The sequence below is a fragment of the Ochotona princeps genome, chromosome 23 (assembly GCF_030435755.1).
Source record: "Ochotona princeps isolate mOchPri1 chromosome 23, mOchPri1.hap1, whole genome shotgun sequence".
Classification (NCBI taxonomy): Eukaryota; Metazoa; Chordata; class Mammalia; order Lagomorpha; family Ochotonidae; genus Ochotona; species Ochotona princeps.
The window spans coordinates 27,924,666-27,948,034 of NC_080854.1; the positions used below are offsets into that span (position 1 = coordinate 27,924,666).

The 23,369-nt window shown below is 36.2% G+C and overlaps 1 protein-coding gene across 1 annotated transcript in view; it reads left to right on the top strand.

Moving 5' to 3' along the window:
- The window catches only part of LOC101535759 (cadherin-10), a 65,926-nt gene extending 42,958 nt beyond the window's left edge, over positions 1–22,968 (top strand). Inside the window, exons 5-11 of the mRNA XM_058680054.1 lie at positions 2,174–2,361; positions 4,266–4,519; positions 8,182–8,318; positions 13,710–13,831; positions 17,495–17,603; positions 18,498–18,749; positions 22,046–22,968. Of these exons, the coding sequence (XP_058536037.1) occupies positions 2,174–2,361; positions 4,266–4,519; positions 8,182–8,318; positions 13,710–13,831; positions 17,495–17,603; positions 18,498–18,749; positions 22,046–22,536 (1,553 nt within the window). The 3' untranslated portion in view covers positions 22,537–22,968. The remainder of the gene's footprint in view (positions 1–2,173; positions 2,362–4,265; positions 4,520–8,181; positions 8,319–13,709; positions 13,832–17,494; positions 17,604–18,497; positions 18,750–22,045) is intronic.
- Positions 22,969–23,369: the final 401 nt, after the last annotated feature.

Sequence of the window (23,369 nt, forward strand, 5' to 3'; positions counted from 1 at the left end):
GAGGGGAAGAGTGTCCACCTATTTCTCTAAGATCCTCGTTTTCTTCCAATTTGGGGATTTTTTTTTTTTGCTACTTTTATATATCGTTCTCTATCAGTAATTCATTAACATTGTCTTCTCATCTAAATAAATCAACTAAATGATCTAAATTACATTGAAAGAAACAATGTTGTACTAAACACCCATCTTACATACAATTAATAAAACTATAGTGTACTGTCTGGTATGACTAATTATACCAGGAAAGATTAAAAGTGCAATTTTCCCTGAAAATATTTCCAGTTAGATTACAGTTGAAAACCTTTAAGGGATCATAGGTGAGTAGACATTAAAGCAACTGAGCATGGTCATTGGCACATCTGGGGTGTTGCCAAACAGCATCCCAAATTGGTTGGAACCATGCTGTGGAACCTCCATACTTGGTCCAGCCACCCAATGAGCAGAAAGCTAATCATACACCTTTTGGTGGTGGAATAAAGTAGGTGCTTATTGCAAAGCACAGAGCAAGGAGTTGGATAGCTACTTGCTAATTCCCCTGGCTTTCTTGAGGAAATAGGGTTGAGGTTTCTTGTAGATTTAAATTGGGAAAGAGAAGTATGGAATCAGATTGTGTGTGAGTTCCAGGTTGGCCAAGGGAGCTAGTGAGCTTCCCTTAACTGGTCAGCAATGCTCTGCTTCTCAGGGATTTTATGATGGCCAGGTGGACTCCAGTTGGCCTAGGGCTAGGGAAACAGAAGTTTCATCTTTTTACAAGGCTTCCAGGGACAAATCTTCTAAGGTGAAGCAAAAACAAAGAAAGAGACAGGCAAAGCCAAGGAATGCATTGAGAGTTACTTGGAATGCTGTGTTATATGAGGTAGATCATAGAAAATGACAATATGAAATTAACTGGTATGTGATGGCAGTTTTAATGACATCCTTTGGGAAATAGCTTCCAAAACTGAGTGGACATACATGCCTGTGTTAATTTTTCAGGGTTGCCAGCACATTAATTTTTTAGGGCTGCCAGCACAAGGTCCCAGAGACCAGGAGTGTTTAACAGGATAAATTGATCATCTCACATTATTAGAGGTTAGAATTCTGAGGCTTCCCTTGTTGGCTTGACAGAACACCTAAAACTCTCAGCCCATAACAGTGTTAATGACTAACGCAAAGGATTAGTAAAGGACAATATAATTATATGAGGACAATGGGAAATGAATTTTATGTGAAGGAAATGGCATGGCAAAAACCATATAAAATGATGCATTAAATTAAATTTTGACTGGAAAATGTAAAGTCCATTTTGGTGTAAAACATTTGTGGAAATAACTAAAGGGGGAAAAGTGAATGTTAGGAAGTATATAGCCAGGCAGGAGTAGTTAAGAGGTCTGGGCTTTATTATGTATATTAAAGAGAATTATTTAAAGTTTATGAGCAACCAGGTGTTATAATCAGAAGTGTAACTTCAGGTCAATTAATCTGTCAAGAACAGGTAGTTTATGATGAGGTGCTAAAGCATAAATCTCATTAGCAGGAGAGGTTGTTCATGCTGCAAGCACAGTGAAGTACACCGAGGACTTCGATAAATTCTTGTTGTGCTCTGCAGTGAAGGGGAGTTCGTCAGAATTAATGCTTTGACTCTGACATGGTGAAGGGCATGTTTATATTTCTCCCAAAGACTGTCTGTTCTTTCCGCTGTCACTGGTGGAAGAGGGATTCCCACACATCACGGCTGATTTCATAAGAATATGAAATGTTTTTTTTTCCCATCAGGTAAAAAAAGTGAAAATACCAAATAGCTAAATTTAACAAAGCCGAAATAAACCAATTAGCAACAAGTACTGTATGTTCTGTGGTTTACTGTGATTGCATAAATTCACACAGGTACATATGTGCACTAAATAATGAAAAGACAGCATGCACAGTTTTGGTAATAAAACTTATGATACTATCATAGGTTGGCAATCACTGTTCATAATTGTGTGCACATCCATAATCCCCGGAGGTTCCATCTTTTCTGTTTGTTGATTGTAATCTTATAAGTATAACGCATATTCAGTTTATTAATTGGTCAACAACTAATGCAGAGTGTAAGTTTTATAATGCTGTTTCCTAGATATTTTTCTTTAGACATTTTTACTGTGAAACTTCTCTATCCATCTCCTTTCTTTCCCAAACTTATTTGTTACAGAAAATGTTCATCTTCGGGTGCTTGAATCTTCCCCAGTCGGCACAGCGATTGGAAGTGTAAAAACCACAGATGCGGATATTGGGAAAAATGCTGAAGTGGAATTTCGCATCATCGATGGTGATGGGATGGATATGTTTGACATCATCACTGAGAAGGACACGCAAGAAGGCATTATAACTGTGAAAAAGGTACCCAGTCTCCATTTAATAAGCACCTGAATGTTCAGTGAGTAGAATTATTGCTGTGTCCTATTCACTCACGCATGCTCCATTCACATGTATTGCCATCATCTTCATGTGTGATTTGTGTTATGGTTCAGCAAAACGGACATGAAACTAAAGTGCTCCTAGGATATTTAGAACACCTGTTCATATTTATTGAAACCTGAAATCAAACATTACACAAGAATTGAAGACAAGTTAATACATACATGATTAAGTTTCTAAGGAATGTTGAAAGTCTACCAAAATGATATATTTTTTTTCTTTAAAAGTAATTAACAGCTGATAATGGCAATATTGCATCACAGTTGGAGGCATAAAAAGTAACATGGCACCCAGATGTGTGAAACAGTAATTGGAGTTGCCAGGAAGAGAGACAGACTGGATTGGAACATAATTTAATTGTTCACATTTTCCCTTCTGTTATATAAATTAAACTTTTTGGCTAACATATGTTCAGTGCTACAATTTAAAGGTAACCAGCTTTTTATTACAGAGGCAGTACTGTTGTAATAAGAGAAAAAAGGAACAATAAAATTTAGATGCTAATGAAATGTCACACATAAAGTAACCATTGGGCCTCTAGTTGACAATAAAACTATTCTGTGTTTATGTTGCAAGGCACAATGTTCACAGCCATCATTTAAAGATCAAACACCAGCGAAGAGGGGAGTAACTTGCCTGCTATTTTTTCATGACCGATAGTAACAGTGACACAAATAGAACGCAGGGTTTCTCAGAATAAGGTGGAAGAGAAAAAGAATCTACATCAATAATATATTTTTGTGTAAGCAAAATACACTTTAGAGAAGAAACTTGCTTTTATATTTATTTTTCACACCTATGCATTTTGTAATCATGTCAATATTTATGACACCTTTTTATCTTATGATATACATCATTATCAAGTGGCTATTAACATTTTCCCATTTTGATTATATATTTGCTTTATTTTAAATACTTCATGTAGTTGCTGAAAATTTATGTTAGTTTTCAAAACTTGGAAAAGTTTGTGCAGTGGATGAGCATGATACGTTGGACAAAAATATCTCACCAACAGTTTTCAGAATAGCAGAAATTTTTGCCCTCCAATTGAACATTAGACATCAACTGAGGACATACTCAGAAACAATCCACCAGGCCATTTTTCAGGATGAATCATCATTTATGAGATACTTTTGAATACACATCCCAGTTTTATGAGATTTAAGTGTAAATGTTACATGCCAAATAAAAATAAATGTTAAAATCTATTTTTTCTATTTAAAATGCTTTATACTTGTTATTCAAAAATAAAACATAAATTCTAAATGGTGTCTGATGATTATTTGAATTATTTAAAACTTACCCTTTAATAATACTGATTTAACCTTTTAAATTAAAAATAAATTTCTATAAACAGATCTCACATATTTCATCTGTACAATTTTAGATACATATTGATATTTATGAGTCTTCCTCCCTAAATTTTTCCTCATTTACATTTTAAAATATTATACTTTTCTATTTGCTTTATTGTCACAGGCTTCATTCCACCAAATAAAATATCTCAGCAAGTGTGACTGAGAAAGACCACGGTTTTGCAAAAAATGTAGACAAAGGTTATGAACATAATCAAAATGCAAACATCATTTTCACTCATGTATGTTGCCTTTTTTTCTTGTACTGTATATATTTGTAACTCAACAAATCAAAGGAAAATGTATGATATTTGGGGTTTTGTTGAAGAGAATCTAGGTTATTTCGCTAAGCATAATGCTTAATAAACAAGCTGTCAGAGTGTGACCACGATTTAAAAATCACAGTGTAACTGGAGGGGATCACGTCATCACGTCCCTCACTCTAACTGGGTGATTGTTTTCATTGCATAGCCACTGGACTACGAAAGCCGAAGACTTTACACTTTGAAAGTGGAAGCAGAAAACACCCACTTGGACCCGCGCTTTTATTACCTGGGGCCGTTTAAAGACACTGCAATTGTGAAAATCTCTGTTGACGATGTGGATGAGCCTCCCGTTTTTAGCAGATCTTCCTACCTGTTTGAGGTCCATGAAGATATTGAAGTGGGCACCATCATCGGCACTGTGATGGCAAGGGACCCAGATGCTACTTCCAGTCCCATCAGGTACCTATGCCTGTGTTTATGAGAGGAAAGCTCGTGCAGCTAAAATACACGCAGAGACCATGAAATTCTATCTAAATAAGCTAAGGCAAAGGAAGACATAGACGCACCTGCACCGGTTGAATGTGCATTTGTTGAGCACAGGGTTGAAAGCAGATCATTTCGATTATGTTGTGCCAGGGTGGGCACAGGCTGCATTGTTTGCTAGGCTGGGCGTGAGCTTTCGGCAGGCACCTGGCCTCTGTCACCTCCTACTCTCTGTCAGTGTTTGCTGAGCTCATCCTGGCATGGACCAAACCCACAGTCTGCTGTGCGTTTACAGGGCAGTCAAGTCACTTGTGTTTCCAGGTTATTGAATAAAATGTGTGGTGGTGAGAAGTTTTTCTGTTTGAACAAATTACTATGTTGCCATGCAGATATATTATGATTTCAGAGACTCCTTTTACACTGGTCATTAAAGAAGGGAAGTTTATCTGTGTCATCATTTTGTGATATTGTTTCAAAAGCATTAAATTACTCCTGAGCAGTCTTTTCAATATTTTTTTACTTTCCTAAAAGCATAGAAGATGTGATCAACATAAAAAATTCAGGAGGATGGAAGTTTTCCTCAGCATTTGTCATGTCTTTAGAAAATATATGTATTATCTCTGTACAATGACAGCATATGAACAAGTGCTTATTTTAACCCAAGTCCACCATGCTTTGGATTATCATGTGTTTCCCTAATTCTCAGTAGGTTTGTTTGTTTCCCTGTAACCCAATCAATAATTAGTTCAATTGGTTATTGCACAATTTCTTAGGGACCTCTTACACATGCAGCTTAAAGAACACAGCCTCCAAGCTTAAATCCCCTGGAACTCTCGAATGGAGTTAGACATTCTGGAATCTGGGGTGGACACTTAAGGTAGCAGTTATGATGATGAAATAAACCAGTTTTCCATAACAAAGTGCCTGGGTTCCTGTTGGACTCTGGCCCTGGTTCCGTGTTCCTATTCGTATGCACCCGGGGAGAAAAGAGTGGGCAACCCAAAGTAGAAGGATTCCTCCAATCATGTGGGACCCCCAGTGAATGTAAGAATGGTCTGCTTTCCATCTGTGTTTCTCTATCTTTCAAGTAAGATACAAAAAGTTTAAAATTCTATATTTCATCATTTCCTAAAAGAGAAGTCAGATGTGTTTTTATATTACTTCATTTGCATGATTTTGCAGAAGTGTCATGTATATTCACATACAGCACCACAAGTTACACATCTGCAGGTGAAGTCTGTCCATGTTAATTACATAGAGCTCATGTTGGAAGCCACAGTTTCCTTAAATTGTTGCTTTTTTTTGGATTTTTTTTCTGTTGAAGTTTTAACAGCCAGTTTACACGCTTAATTTTCCCCATTAAATACTTACCAAGTATTGGCCAGGAAGAGATCCTAAATAAAGCTGTTTTTAGGGTTTTTTTTTTAATTTAAAATGGTATTTAAATATTTCAGGGTGGCTTTTTCGTGAATTATAATGCAATCAAATGGCATTATTAAATCACAGAATCAAGCTATTTTCCCATACAATGAAATAGATCTTACATATGCATATGTTTATTATCTGTCAAATATATATGTATTTTTGATGATTGAAAAACAATTAAAAATGGATTAAGATGCACAGCTGCGAAGAGTAGGAGGACAGAATCCATTCACACGTACCACATGAAAATAATAACTGCATTACTTATAACAAGAATTGTATAATTTGACTTGTATAGTGTAGCTTGAAACAGAAAATGTTCATAAGATGTTAGTGTGGTAGGATATGCAAATAGAGAATATTGAGATATGTGAAATATGTTTAATGAAAAATAGTTTTATGAATGTAATGTATTTATGAAATAGATCAATCTGTGCATGGCATTAAGTGCGTTGCATATTATGGAAATTAATGTAATTACCAGTGATTTTTAATTGAAATGTATTTGGTTGAAATGGCAAAAAGAAAAATAAATTAGCACATAATTTGATAAGAGAATTAAGAGATACTTACAATTACATTTGAGAAAGAATAGCTATGATCTCTTTGTATTTTCTAGGCAATGAATATAATCCTATATAGATCATAATCTTTAATCCTATAAAGATTGCCATTTTGTCTCCTTGTTTTTAAAATTTTATTTTTATTATAAAGGTAGATATAAGGAGAAGGAAATAGAGGGAGAGGTCTTCTGTCTACTGGCTCTCTCCCTAAGTGGCCACAATGGCCAGATCTGAGCTGATTCAAAAGCAAGAGCCAGGCACCTCTTTCAGGTGTCCCATGTGGCTCCAGGGTCCTAAATTTTTGGACTGTCCTCTATCGCTTTTCCGGCTACATGCAGTGCGCTAGATCGGAGGTGAGGAAATCACGACATAAGTTGTCGCTCATAAGGCATCCCAGAATATGCAAGGCAAGGATTTGGTCACTGACCCAGTGTGTCTGACTGTTATTTTGTTTTTAAAGTGAATCACGAAGAAATTATTAAAAACACATGTGAATGGATTTGACAAAATCAGTGACGCATGCTAGCCATGGAGTATTAATCTATATATTACAACTTTGTTTTATATTTTAAAGAAACAAGGGAACTTATATGCCAAAAATATCCAAGAATTCAAACATTTTCCATTTCTCTTAGTAGGCAATTGTGAGTCGCTGAGTTGGATACAAACATGTGAAAGAGAAGTTTCAGTGTTAGCATTAAACAGTATTTTCTGAGCTTCTGCTAAAATATCATCCTTGGTGTTTTCATAATCTGTTTTCTATTTGGACTATGAGACTCTAAGTTGGCTGTTTCCATAATAAGCTAGTTTGTCAACTCAGAATAGATTTTGGAGATTATTTCAGATACAATAACACAGTGATTTTCTTTATTTGTGGGTCATCAGCTATAGTTTGATAAAATGAAATTGATGCCAATGACATCAAAAGATTGATAAACCAAGTGCTAGCCTTTAGAAGAGCATCCAACATATTGGCTAAGAACAATCTTCGCTGTAACTTTTCTTCCAAAAAGTACATATAAGCTTTAGGTATGCATTTTAGAAACATTTATAAAAATCATTTTAACATTTTTTTATTTTAAAAAACTTCCCAGTTATAAGTTACCCATGTATAATTACACATATAGTTAAGTCACAAGAGATGTGTGATACAATACCAGGAAAGTACACAATAACATCATAAATCGATGACTTACTTCTCTAAAGAAAAATTGATGTTGTCTCCTATTGTCTCACCAAGAAAAGTATTTTACTTCTGAGAATGATCTTTAACAATAGATTCTTGTGGTAATTCTTCAGTAAAACCCCTCAATCACCAAGTAAAGTCAATGGTAATGTAATCTCTGTAATGCAAGCTATTTTGTGGGTAAATATATCAAAATTATGTGACTGTGTAGAGCAATAGATAATTATTTAGATACCACAAAGATTCAGAAGACTGGCATTTGAATACAAGACAAAGTACCAGTTCACACTTTAGAGAGAATATGTGTTTGTGTCTGACAAATCGATGAAACAGTCTACATCCTACAATAGTATTATCTATTTCCTGTAATTATTGGTTAGTTTTGTGTCTTAGTGCTCCATCATTTTCTCTTGCAAATGATCCATAACACGGCTGTTGCTTTTTTCTTTGCACTCTATACTCAGATTCTCCTTGGATCGCCATACTGACCTTGACAGGATCTTTAATATACATTCTGGAAATGGATCACTTTATACATCAAAACCCCTTGACCGAGAGCTATCTCAATGGCACAATCTTACTGTTATTGCTGCTGAAATCAGTAAGATGAATTTTATGCATATATTTATGCTTTTCATCTTTATATTTGATAGACATATTTCATTGTTGTCAATTTATATCTGTAGATGTATTGTACATTAAATATTCTTCATGGTGTATTACATACTAAATGTATTTCATTAAGTATGCCTCATGTGCATTCTCTTTGCATGTACAAATTATCATTTTGATTTCTCAAGAAGCCTCACAACAATTGTTTTTTTCTTAATCATTGAGAGAATGATCTGTATTGTAGGACAAGCAGAAGTTATTGTTCACAAGACTGGATGCATAAATGGTGGACTTATTTTAAAATGAAAATATTAGGTTCTTAAAACATTCTTGAGGAATGTAAGAAGAGCATGTTAGAGAATTAAATCAAGTCCTTCTCAGGATTAAGGCCCTGTGGAAGTGAAGAAATCACATGGCCAAACACCTGCAAATCTTGTTGGGATTTCTGATTCCCAAGCTGGGTGTAAATCATGATGTAAAATACACGTATAAATTCCACATTTGAGACATTAAGTTGAATCTACAAACAGATATTGAATAAAAGTGATCTGAAGTAGTCATCCCAGACCTTGGAAGGTAAAGGACTGAAATAGAGACACCAAGTATACCAAAAGGATAATATTAAGTTAGACAGATAGTCAACAATGAATTCATTATTCTCTGCTTCAAGATCAAGTGTTTAACTGGGCTTCTCTTTTTATTTTTCCCTGACATAGAGATTGACCTTTAAGTGATCCAGTCTTCCTATAATTATATTTCATGTGTTCTCTCTGACATAAGTCAATGTTCATGCAAAATATAAACAAATAAATATAGAGGTGAACACGCACATACACACGCTCACAGGTGAACTGGATAACGGAGAGTAGCGTCCTGGGCAGTGAACACACACTGCAGTGTGCATCTCTACTCCCAAGGAAAAGGACTCCCACTTGAAGATTTTACACTGGATTTTCTTCCGTTACCTATGCCTACAATGCCACGATATACTTGGAAATAGCAGAATGTTGAACTTGTGGCTGTTGCTGAAGGACTGTCTATGGTAATAGTATGAAGGAAAGGAGTAGGGAAGACGGATGAGAGCTGGAGGTAAGGGATGCAGAGGGACCATCCCTACACCTGCAGAACCATGTCATGGAAATCATAGTAAAATTCAAAAGAAGAGTCCTTTGGAGACAAACGGGAAGTTTCAGAGGTTTTCCTGTCAGCAAAGTTGTTCTTTGTCTGTCTCCACATTCCACTGTTAGGTATGCCAACATGACACTGATCATTCCAGAACCCTAACGATTTGTGCTTCCTGCCTGAATCAGCATCTTCATTCATGCCCAATGAGCTAAAAATCGAATTTTCTATTAAAGATACTTGGAGAAATTTAACTTCTAAAGCTAGCTGAAGTAATTACAATTCTGCATAAAGCTAAGCCAATTACTTCTTCTTTTTAAGAACTAAACCTATTTTTTTTTCTCCCTTAAATGGATCAATCTGTGGAGCAATTGCCAAGAATGCCTACCTGCCACACCACAAGAAGGCAGGGCCCCATTATGTTGTTCTGGGTACTAAATGCAATGAGCATAAGAGTGGAATTCATGTACAGGGCTGTTTTTTTAATTAACTTTAACCACTGGCTTTAAGGTAACTGTCTTCCACACTAAGCCGTGAGCAGGACAGAATAAGCTTTCTATCAATGTGTTTCCAGGCTCTGCCTCTAACATTTCACAAAATGACATGGCAAAGACATCTGCAGGCTGTATGTAGTCTGTCACACCAAAAAAGTTAAGTTTAGATGCTCAAAAGTGAGAGTATCATTTTTTGTCTCTTTAAAATAGTTTGCAATGCTAGTTGTAGAACAACAACAAAACCATAAAAAATTAGTCACAATCAACGATGCAATAATACATTTTGGAATTAGGTCACATGTTTGGAAGAAATCAAATTGTTGAACCATGTGTATGACTGGGGTCCATTATCTTTGTTTAGCACAGATTCTTACACTAAGCAACCAGGAATGGTGTGTCTTTCTAAAGCCTGGGAATTCTTTCCACACAGTGTTGTAAGTTTTCCTGATTTAGGAGATAGGAACAAGCCTTGGTGCATAAACACAGTCTCACCTTAGGACATACATTTTTAGGTTTCTTTTTCTGGCTGCCACATTTTTCTACATTATAGCTTCCCTGAAGTGCTCTGTAGGAGAGGCAGCTGCTAACTGCATGCCAGCTGTTATTCAGAGAGTCTTCCTTGGAATGTGTGATCCTCTTATTTATACATAAGCTGCATCATCTGCCAGCAAAAACGATTAGTGTAAGCCCTGTGTTTTGGACAGGTAACTCCAGGCTTGGTGCTTCACAAAGCACAGCCATCCCTGTGGATTTAGCTTTTGTTTTGAAGAGCCGTGAGTTATTTTTAAAGAGGCTGAAGAACTCTAATATGTGCTAGGGAAGGGTTGACACTGTCATTTTCTTAGGTACAGAATTTTTCTGTCTCTTCTGGCTGACATGGCATAGTTAAAATGTGATTCACTATCAGCAAGAGATATTTTTATTTTGAGCCATATATGTAAAAATATTGTGCTTCCGTCTATCTACTCTGCAGTTAGGTTGAGACTGCATTCTATACAATATGGAGGAAACCTATCTTCCCACTCTATCCCGCAGCAGCAAGCAACTAAAAAATTTCATTTGCAGAAAAACATTATTTTTTTGCATAGTAGAAAAATCATCTAGAGAGCAAAAAAAAATAATAAAGGAATTATATTTTTCTCGTTTTCCTCATCTTTCAAATTTTGCCCAGATATGACCATCTTCAAACATGAAGAGTTGGAGTAAAGGTGGTTAATGATTTTTTTTATTTTGTGAATATTTTATATGGGGAAAGCTGGTATAGTTCTTACAGAAGTGAAGTGATATGATAGTCACAATCAATATGATTATGTTCATAATCATCACATTTCATTACTGATCCATATGCATCATAAAACTGATACCTTAGCAAGAACTTGTTTTGTAAAATAACTCACCTACGTCCCCAAAGCACGGTGAAAATGGAGGTTTTACTTTATGCATATTGAATAAAACAGATTACTAGAAAGTTGAGGTAAATTTACCAATGTCACAAAATCAAATTGTATTAGAAAGAGAATATCAGTTGGAATCCTGGATGTGAATTTTCAAAAAAACAAAAACAAACAAAACTACTTATTTAAAATGTAGAGTTAAAGAGAGACAGAGCGATCTTCCACCCTTTGATTCACTCCTCAAATAGCGTATAGACCCGAGGCTCACACAAGCAGAGGTCAGGAGCTGGGAGCTTCATACATGTCGGACATCTTCCTTGTAGTTGCAAAAGCTCAAACCCTTGGGCTTTCTTCCATTGATTTCCAAGACATATATTGAAGGAGCAGGTTTATAATTAGAGCATTCAGGAGGACTGGAATCAATCTGGGGTGCTGCACTGCAGGTGTCTGCTTATCCCTTGCTGCCACAGCACTGGCTCTGACATGGACTATTAATGCCCCAACTTGTTGGAAAGTGAACAAATTACAACATTTTATTATCAAATAAAAAACATCTGATTCTGACAACTGAGTATGTCTGTGAGTTAAGAGTGCTGAATTTGGTTAAAAATGTATCAAAGATACGTTTTATATTTTCATTGAAGAGAAAGGGAAGATAATCACACTTCAGATAAATTTAGAATACTATCTCTCGCTGTTTTTAACTATGTCCCTTCATAAATGTAAGTGGGAATCAGTTGTTACCTATTATATTTAGAATGCTGATTTAATTATTCTAATAACATTGCAATGATGTGAACAAAATGGTAGGATAAATTATTTTGCATAGCGATACACTCCTTATCTGTATGTGATGGTGTGTTTTAATTGGTATCAGAAAACTATTTAGGTGACATTTAAAATTCAGATAAGTTTCACAAAGGTAAGTGTTACTACTCATACCCCATATTGGTAGAAACCCTTTAATTAGCTTGCTCATGTCTTCGTTCCTCTATTTTTTAAATAGTTTTGCTTTTAGCTAATTATTTCCTTTCTCCTTTTATATTGCCCTTAAGCTTAACTTTGCCAAAGTTCACACACATTTAGCCTGTGCAAAGGCTGTAATATTAATATCACAAAGGTCAATACTTATAACCTGAATTTGAGATACTTTTAAAAGTGAAATATCTCAAAAAACATAATTGAGCAAACTGCAATTATGATAAATTATCCAAAGCTAATGTATAGAAATAGACCTGTCTATTTTAAAGTTACATTTATAAATCAAAACAGTTTTAAAGGCATATTTGTGGGAGAATTTTACGTACTTGATTTTGAGCATTTGTAGCAAACAAAATGATTATAGTATATGTTGTTATGCTCATTCAGAAATGAGAAATGGTTATGCATAACTGAGTCAGAATCGCTGACAATTATATTCACAGCATATACGAGCTGTTTATTTCACTGTACATTTTCAAATCAATTTGTGAAGTTAGTAACTGTGTGCCACATTTGTTTTTCTTACATATCTATTGCTTAATTTGAAAGAAAGAGTAACATAAGAGAGACTAGAGTTAGAGACAGGAGAGAGGGAGAAAAAGAGAGAGAGAGAGAGACAGAGACAGAAACAACATCCATCTCCTGGGCAACACCCAAAATGACTTCAAAGGTCAGGTGTTCCATGTGCCTCATGACGCATGGGGCATCCTCAAGTGTTTGTCCCTGCTCTTCCCGCTTCTGCCAATATCAGCGGAGAAACCGGAACAGAAACCTTATCCCAAAGTTAGCTCAAATGTGTTGTAATTTCTAAAAGGTGAATTCATGTACATAAGGTGCTTTATTCTCCAGAGTACTACAGGCCAAGGTCAGTGGGGCTTGGGGTCCATGTCCCCATGTTTGAATAAAGTGGAGAATAAAAAAAATAAATAAATAATAAAAAGGTAAATTCAGAAGTAGCTGTTGGAATACACTTTTGATCTAGGTAGACAATGCAGTAGGTTCTAATAGAATGACTATCATTTAGAAGAGAGTGGCCTGGAGCAAGTGAATAATTTTTTTAAATGCTTATTTTAGCCAAAATGGTAAAGATTCAAAGATACAAGTATATACAGTAAACTTTTAACAAATAATTTTCCCTATTTTATATATTTGGACAGTAAGGACATAAATATAATACAGACTCAAAGCATTTTTAAAAGGATTTTCTAGAATCAAAATAGCACCCTTGGGCCTAATAATAAATGGCGGGCGAGTTAATTGCATTTGTTTATGTTAGTAGATCTAATGCAATGCTTATTGCATGTGAGCCGTTAAGATTCACAAGACGCCTGTATAAATGAAATCTGGTATACAAATATGTCTCTAAACACAAATGTTCTTCTTTTCCAGATAATCCCAAAGAAATGACACGTGTGGCTGTTTTTGTGAGAATTCTAGATGTCAATGACAATGCCCCACACTTTGCTGTGTTCTACGACACTTTTGTGTGTGAGAACGCCAGGCCAGGACAGGTGAGGACCACGTGCGAGGTCTTCAACTGTGTGCTCAATCTATGTATTTTTTCCTTATTCTTGAGAGGAATGATAACAGAGATACAAACACTCATACATTTTCTCAATAATACTGTAATTTAAAGAAAAAAAAACTTGACAATGTTGTCAAAATTGAAAATATATTAAATATCCTAGGCTTCATGTTTTCTTTTAAAGTTTGAAAACAATGATAACATTAAGATTTTATCATCGTCCTGAGAGTTAAAGTGTAAGACATCTCTCAGTTATAAGATCTTTAAGAAAGGTAAAGCAAGTCCCTGAATTCCTGGCATGACACTAGATAAATATTGATAATTGCTAAGCTTATGGGAAATTAAATTTGGAGGAAACACGGAGACAGATGTATGAGTTCAGCAAAACAATGAATAAATGCTCTGTAAATGCAAATATGATTTGGAATAGGGCAGTCAAATTTGCTCCGTAGTCCTATACGTTGCATCCATCATTGCAACAGCCCACAAGGAGCTTAATGACTTAGCTTAAGTCTTTTAAAACATTTTTCCTACATCAGCTTTGTTTATAATTCTTGAAGTCTTTGCCTCGATGGACTCATTCTGTTGTTTGAAAAGCTTCAGCTTATATGTCTGAAAGAAATGCCCTTAATTGGTTTGAGTGCTATGTTCACAGAAGGAGGCTGCATGTTATAAATAATAATTGGGAATCAAATATGTTCTATTAGAGAGAGGAGCCGTGGTGAAACTGCATTGTGTTTTGACATCACTTGATGTTCTTTATAAAAATCAATGTCGTTGTTACATTTTTATGCAAATTATATTGTGGAATCGCTCAGATGCTTCCTTTAAAAGATGCTAACAAGTATTCAATAGCCTGTCTGTTGTTTGAGACGGTGAAATTGCTGCAATTGGATTCATTTTTCTTACTTGAAAATGTTATGGAAATGTTTAATTTGGAATATTTAAATGACTTAGCTGCTTCCAAGTTACTTCTTAATGAAACTATGCTTGTCCTAAAAATGATATTCCAGATAGTTCTCTGCCTGGCAGGCTCAGCATGATACAAGTTGAGGTTTTCAGAAATAAATTTGCTACTGTTGCATGCACCGCTTGCTCTATGGTTCTTCTATTTGATGTTTAAGAGATGCCCTTTCAGAACAGAAGAATTATTAGCAATAATGATTTACAAATACGTTCAAAATTTATAAAATACACGTTTTTGTACTTGTGGCATTTGTGGAAAGTTCTCTGTGTAGTACTTGGCTGATTGGGAAAGTCTCTAAAAACTCCCCAGGTTCACCTGGAAGCACAAATCACTTAACTGGGAAACCTGTTGGACCATGAGAAAACACATCCTAAGAAGGAACTGCCATTTACAAGTTTATGCCTTGGATTGTAGTCCCTTACAAAAGCAGTTGACATGTGACTGTCCTCTTGCCCATTGTTCTCTTGAAGCCTTTACAAAAACTGCTCACTTTAGCTAACTCATCTGCTGAATCACTGAATTCTTTAAACCAGCTGCAGTAACACCAGTCTCAACTTGCTGCTTTACACAGAACTTTTTTTTTTAACTTATTACTGACTCAATAATGCTTCCTACTTCCTAGGCGTTTAAAATTTAGTTGGCCTATTTAAGAAAAATGATACAATGAAAGATGACTGTAATAATAAAAGCAGTTAGCCTGTCTTGACCCAATTGATAAGAAGAACATGATTAATAATTGCTATATTATTTGTTGCATTTGTAATAGACTCACTTAATAGTTATTTTTAATAAGACTAGATTGTTGAATACCATTGGTTATTTACTAGCCACTTACTGGTTGCATTTGCTCCAAAAAAAAGTTGTATATTTACTCATAAGAATTCTGGTATAGCATCGAACCTAGCTCAAAATCTCAGTGCTCCTTTAGATGGATTTCCGGTGCTTTTAAGAAATTCATTTAGTCGCTTGGTCCACCTTCCTCCTAGGAAAGAAGCAGCAGTTTAGGACTTCGAAGGTGCTTTAGTTATTTATGTACTCTTTCAGTCCTCCCAACAGCTGCAAATTCAGCACTTTTTACTACTTCTAAGGACAAAACCTGGGGAATAATTCCATTCATTTGGTGTGTAGATGGAATGAGAAGAGAAATAAAAGCAATTTTCACTCTCCTCTTTTTTGCTCCCTGCTATTTCCTATTCTGTGACCTAAGCAGCAGTCAGAGACTTTGCTCCTGGGAAAGTCTGCAGCGTGTAACAGACTTTGTGAATCCTGCTCTCCAGTGCCTAAACAAGGCTACTCGACTACACGCTTTTCCTATTTAGAGTGGCAGGAGAACTGGGAATAGGAACAAGATGGACCTAGCTACTTTTCTGTTCTTGTATCATTCCTCGCACATGTCTATTCCTCCTTCCAACAAACTATGCTTTAATAAGCTTGGTCTCAGGATTGCTGTCAACATGGCTGGGATGCTCCTGCTACTGCACTGGAGAGCCCTGAGAGATGACTTATGCCCCTGCAATCCATGTGAGACAACCCCCCCCCCCCCACCCCCCAGCTCATGACACTCCTGGTTCCTGGCTGGGGCCAGTGGCAGCTACTGTGACCATCTATGGAGTAGACCAGTGAATAAGAAATTTGAACTTTCTCTTCTTTTTCTTTCTCTCCCTCCTCTCTTCCCCTTCACCTTCTCTTTGTCACCATTTAAATGAGAGAAAGGGATCTAAAAAAAAAATGCTGTTAAATAGCTAGAGACAAAGCTGCATTTTAATTTCATAGTGAAATTTGCAAGTAATCTCCACAGATAGAAATGCAACTTATATGCATTTATTAATGATATTTAACCAAATTAGCACAAACACTAAGAATAAATATGGAGCCAAATAGCAGTCAAGCTCTCACCACACCAAAAACAATTACATCTCACATCCCCAAACCAACAATGTTGAGATGCTTCCTGAACAACTGACAGAAGTGCACATTACCCAAACAAAGGGAATTCCAATCCTCCACAGAAACAACCTCAACCTTTCAGCAGAAGCAACTAAACCACAATGAACCTGAAACACATGTTTCTCACCTTGAATTATCTTAACATTCCTTCATTGTTCCACAAAGATTTTGGCCACTGACCCATCCCTCCAGGTATTGATAGATTATAATCAGTTGATTCTATTTTTTAATAAAGAGATAAAGAAAAAAAACAGAAAACAAACTAAGCCTTATTTTTGTCTCTTCATATTATTGAAATCAATATAGATATAACTCATTTTTGTATGTTTCCTAATTGTGGCAATATCTTTTTAGTAGAAATGGATCAAAGTGAATTTTTCTTTAGTTGAAACAAAATATATTAGGTAGAGAGCTGGGGGACTAGTTTCATTTCCTTTTTTCCAACTGATTTTTTTATTCTGACTGTTTATGGCACATTTACACAAATTAGCATTGCCATTTGTGTAGTTGGAAATGATTTGAATAGATTGAGAGGAAAATTTTAAATGTAAAGAAGGTAGATACCAGAAACCAAGTTATGCCTAGAGTAAAATGACAACAAAAAGTCAAAATGAAAGATAGCAATTGCAAAATAGTATAAATTATGTCACCTTTCTAAAAACTCCAAAGTCATAATAATATCTTATACATTATAAACCTGGAAATGTGCTAAGTACATTCTTTTCTTCTTTGCAGCTAATACAGACTATAAGTGCAGTAGATAAAGATGACCCATTAGGTGGACAGAAATTTTTCTTCAGTTTAGCAGCTGTCAATCCAAACTTCACGGTGCAGGATAATGAAGGTAAACTTTGAGATTTGTTTATTACCATTTCAGTGAATATTCTTGGATATTTCTCATAATGTAGCTACTATTAAACCATGCGATGTGTCAATGTATCAATGTGAGTTACAAAATTTGTTTCCATTTGATGCATGATGCTACATTGTCATAAGGTCTTATTTGACAGTATTCAATTTCTAGAATTTAAAATAATGAAATTTGTGAGAAGTTGTTTTAACTACTAAAGAAAAAAACTGAATCAGGGACGGTGCAGTAACCTAATGGCTCAAGTACTTGCTTTGCACGCACCAGGATCTCATAGGGGCGCAGGTTCTAATCCTGGTGGCCCCATTTCCCAAGCAGCTCCCTGCTTGTGACCTAGGAAAGCAGTCCAGGATGGCCTAAAGCCTTGGGACCCTGCACCAGAAGAGGCTCCTGTCTTCTGGCTTCAGATCAGCTCAGCTCTAGCTACTGCAGGACCTTGGGCAGTGAATCATCTGACAGAAGCTCTTCCTCTCTGTCTCTCTTCCTCGCTGTGTATCTGTCTCTCCTCCTCCCAATATTTTCCTTTCCAATGAAAATAAAATAAATCTTAAAAAAGGAATCTTGAAAAACCAGCAAGACAGAAAATCCCTTTAAAAAAGATTTATTTTATTTTTATTGGACAGTCAGTTTACAGAAAATCGTTATTGCAAATAAAATAAAACCAGTATCTGAAAATCCAGTAAATAAAAAACTAGAATCTTATATTACTCAAGCTAATGTATCTTATCTACATTTTGGTTGCACTGTGTAATTTATAGGAAAATCTTTAACAATCTCATATAAGCTATTTTTATGTCTATTTTAAATCATGCGTAATAGGATGAAACAAGATTATTAAACAAAACTTTATAAATATTACATTTATTTTAGATAATACTGCCAGAATTTTAACCAGGAAAAATGGATTCAACCGACATGAAATAAGTACCTATCTCTTGCCTGTGGTGATATCAGACAACGATTACCCCATCCAGAGCAGCACAGGCACGCTGACCATCCGGGTGTGTGCCTGCGACAGCCAAGGCAACATGCAGTCCTGCAGCGCGGAGGCCCTGCTTCTCCCTGCAGGCCTCAGCACTGGGGCTCTCATCGCCATACTGCTCTGCATCATTATTCTGCTGGGTAAGACACTTGGAAGAACACAGGATCTCTTTTATAAGGAATGCTTTAGAGTGACTCCAGACAGCAAGTCTGCTCTTGGAGAAATTTCATTCCTGTGACCAAGGTGCCAGTTGTGATACTGACTTCCCATATCAGAGTCCCTTCTCTGCCTCCAGTGCGAGCCTCCTGCTAACGGGAAGCTTGGGTAGCAGCAGGCTCAAGCACTCAGGTCCATCCCTCCTTTACACAAAACCCAGGGAGAGTTAACGTCACCTGGGTTTGGCACAGTACAGGCTCTTATGGGCATTTCAGGAATGAAACATCGTTTGGAAAATATTCCTGTCTCTGCCTTTCAAATAGACAAAATAAATGAAGACAAATTACAAGGAGTTTAAGGATAGACTATTGTTAAAATACTTCTAAAATGCTAATTTAACTACAAGTTGTTAAAAAAAATTTCTTCTGGAAGATGATGCAAGACAAGAATTTTCCTGACATTACCAGAGTAATTAACATGGTGTCATTTATTAGACTGCATGAGAACTGATAAATTTCACGTTTATCATTCAACTTGTTTTTAATGTAAGAAAATATTTTGAGGAAAGATGATAAACAGGCTAGTAATTGAATACTCCAAATAGTTATGTGGGGAATTTATATTTTGGCTTTCTAGGGAAAGTTATTCTTGAAATATATATTGAAGATATAATTCCCAGTAAGAAAAAGGATAGCAAGCTTTAATTAAATATTATTAACAGTCAAACACTATAATTGGCATAATATTTCCAAAGCTTTTTATTTTTTTGATTTACTATGTAGGTTTACTTTCTTTCCTTCTTTTCTATTTTTTTTTTTTTACATAATGGAGTTGAAAGTCACAAATTCTCAAGACGCATTATTTCCAAGTGATTAAAATAAGGCACATTGCAGTTAATCACCATGTATATAGGTTTCCAGAGGAATCTGAAGTTGATTTCCATCTTTTCTCTGCTTATGACATTTTGAGCCCCTTGTATGTTGTATCTTCACTGAAATCATTACATTAACCTTTTACTTGATTTGCTTGCCCCAAAACAATGACACTTGAGTCTATAACCTAGAGAAAATTGCTTCTTAACTGCTTTGGAATTAAAAATCAAATTAAATTTACTCTCTAATTACATTAGCTTGAAACTGTTTTTGTGAGTATCCCTCGGACCTTAATCAAAAAATACCATACGCGACACTTCAAGAAGTAAGGAAATGAACTTGGACTTGAAGCCAATCTTAGCAAATTTCCATTATTAGACACTTTTTTTTTCCTTCTCACTGAGTAAAATAATTTGGCAGATAATAAGCAATCTGAGGCTTAAACTCTTTGCAGCATTGACCTGAGGAAGATAAAATGCTGTATTTTCTTTAAAGCTTCAGGAACAAATGATTTTCTCTTTCTGCATTTTTTTTTTTAGTTCAGATTATAAGGGGGTTAAAGATTTCCTTTTTTTGTTATTATTTATTTTTAAAAAGTGTTTGTTTTCCCTCTCACACAAGCTTAAACATAAACAGATTGAGTGTAGGTTGTCAATAAAAGGAGAAAATATAACTCAAGACACCCTTCATAAAACAGCATAAGAATTTCCTTACAGGGCCCGGCGGCGTGGCATAGCAGCTAAAGTCCTCGCCTTGAAAGCCCCGGGATCCCATATGGGCGCCGGTTCTAATCCTGGCACCTCCACTTCCCATCCAGCTCCCTGCTTGTGGCCTGGGAAAGCAGTTGAGGACGGCCCAATGCATTGGGACCCTGCACCCGTGTGGGAGACCTGGAAGAGGTTCCTGGTTCTCGGCTTCGGATCGGCGCGTATTGGCCCGTTGCGGCTCACTTGGGGAGTGAATCATCGGAGGGAAGATCTTCCTCTCTGTCTCTCCTCCCCTGTGTATATCTGGCTGTAATAAAAATGAATAAATCTTTAAAAAAAAAGTAAAAAAAAAATGAATTTCCTTACAGTTCTTACACTTTAAACGGTTATCTAAAGTGGCTAAATACAGATACTTCCTCATAGAACAACTCAGAAACATTCTTAGCCTGTCTTTTTCATAAAAAAAAAAAATTCACATTCACTTCTGAATTAATTTAAAGTGTTAGAATGGCATTTTTGGTGATCATGTGTTAGGGTGGGAAACTCTAATGCTGTCATGTTTGTGTATTTACACTTATTCTGCTTATCATGACCATTTTTTCTGGGGTAGGGGAATGTGTCCTTTCCGAGCAATACAAACTTCTACATGTTAGATTTATAAGTGTTTGATATTCATTGATTCAAACTTCATATACGCTTTGAGGAATTAATTCAATGTATTAGTTTGAATATATTCATCGTTGCCAGATAATCCTACATTTTTTCAGGTTTGTTCTAAAAAGCATACATTGCCATGGAAGACTTGAAAAATGTCTTAACTTATGTCATGTCTAAATAATATAGTCTTTCTTAAATGTTAAGGAATTGCTTTTTAGAAATTAAAAAGAGAATTAGTCCATCAGCAAAATCAGCACTCCATATCTTGTGAACAATGTTGCTTTCAGTATTGTGGTCAAGTTGCAAAAAAGGGGGCACCACTCTTTTTTTTTTTTTTAAAGACGTATACATTTACTAATTGATAAGCCACAGGTGTGGAGAGAGAAAGAGAGAGAGAGAGAGAAAGAGAGAGAGAAAGAAGAAAGTAAGAGAAAGATTTCCATATACCAGTTCTTGGCCTAAGAGGCCTGTGGCCAGGAGCCTGGAACTCCATCAAGGCGGTGTGATCATCCACTGCCTTCCCAGGCATCTTAGCAGGAGGCTGGATAGGAAGCGGAGAAGGTAGGGCTCAATGTGGTGGTCTAACGAGATGCCGACATCAAGGGCAGCCGCTGAACCCACTGCACCACAGTGGTGATCCCAGTTTGGACTTTCTTAGCTTATTTCAAACTGAATTCAGCTTGTGTCTTTTAACTGTAATAGGCTCCTAATGTGAGTGGTAAATTTTCTTTATCATCAGTAAACACCTTTAAATATTTAGGGGGAAAAAAGAGCCAGAACATGATCCTGTTTACATTTCACATCGTTTAAACAGAAGTTAATATTTCTGTCCTTAAACACCTCCAACTCTTGCATGTGGCCTTCAGCATCCTCTCCTTCCCTGGCCTAACTCTGACTGCCCTGAGAATTAAAGCAATCTCATTCTAAGCTGTCAGGAGAACAAACAACAACAGAACACACACGTGGACATGGCCATGACTTTGACATGGTCTTGACTCGCCCTCTAATGTATCTTCTTGCCTCTTTTTTTTTTTTTTAACCTAGTTATAGTGGTGCTGTTTGCAGCTCTGAAAAGGCAGCGGAAAAAGGAGCCTCTTATCCTGTCTAAAGAGGACATCAGAGACAACATTGTGAGCTATAACGACGAGGGTGGCGGAGAGGAGGACACGCAGGCCTTTGATATCGGCACCCTGAGGAATCCTGCATCCATTGAGGAGAAGAAGCTCCGGCGAGACATTATGCCAGAAACGCTCTTTATACCACGGAGGACTCCCACAGCTCCAGACAACACGGATGTGCGGGATTTCATTAACGAGAGGCTAAAAGAACATGACCTGGATCCCACCGCACCTCCGTACGACTCCCTGGCAACCTATGCTTACGAAGGAAACGACTCCATTGCTGAATCCCTGAGTTCGTTAGAATCAGGTACTACTGAAGGAGACCAAAACTATGATTACCTCCGAGAGTGGGGTCCTCGGTTTAATAAGCTTGCGGAAATGTATGGTGGTGGGGAAAGCGACAAAGACTCTTAACCTACAAACTACGTCCTGTTCGAACAGAGCAAGTAACTTTAGGGCAGTCTCCGCTTCACAATATTTGATATTCAGGAGAATTTTCCTGTCACTCAGCACAATTTTTTCCCATCTAGTTTTTAATTTGTTCATTAATTCCATTAATTCTTTCTTGTAGGATGTCTCATGGAATATATATGACAGTTTATTTAATCACTTCCAAGAGCCAAAGCTATGGAAATTCAGTGTTGTCCATTTTAGTAAATTAAAGATGAACAGGATAGGTTTCCCTTAAGCAACCTCACAAGCAAGCCGCTTCTGTTAGATACACACCCTACCCTTGCAAATAAAGCTTTTAAAAAAAGAAGACGACGACGAATTTTAAGGTATATCCTGTTCTGTACATTAAATTAAACAAGAAGTACACGTGATGTTAGTAGGTGTGATATGCAACCTGGTATACAAAACATTTGTGTAATTTCATTTCATCAAATTCTATCTGCTAATGTTTTATATTTATATTTTTGTATTTATTTTTAAAAAAAATAAACCAGTTTTTGCAACTACTTGCTTTGCAGCTTCTTTCTTCACTAAGAAAAACTTTCTCCAAGAACTAAATACATTGCGTTAAATAGAACAAGAATCCAGAGTCACTGCAATTAATATGAAGTATGTAACCAAACTAGTATGATCCATCCAAGAATGATTTTCTCAGTGATCCTGGTTAGGCTGTGAGATGTGAATATATATTCATTTCAAAGTAATCTTTATACACAACTAAAATTATCTTTGTGGGTAGGGGCTGAGTACCTTGTCTATCTCCTGGGTGACCCCGATTGTCCTCTCTGGGTACC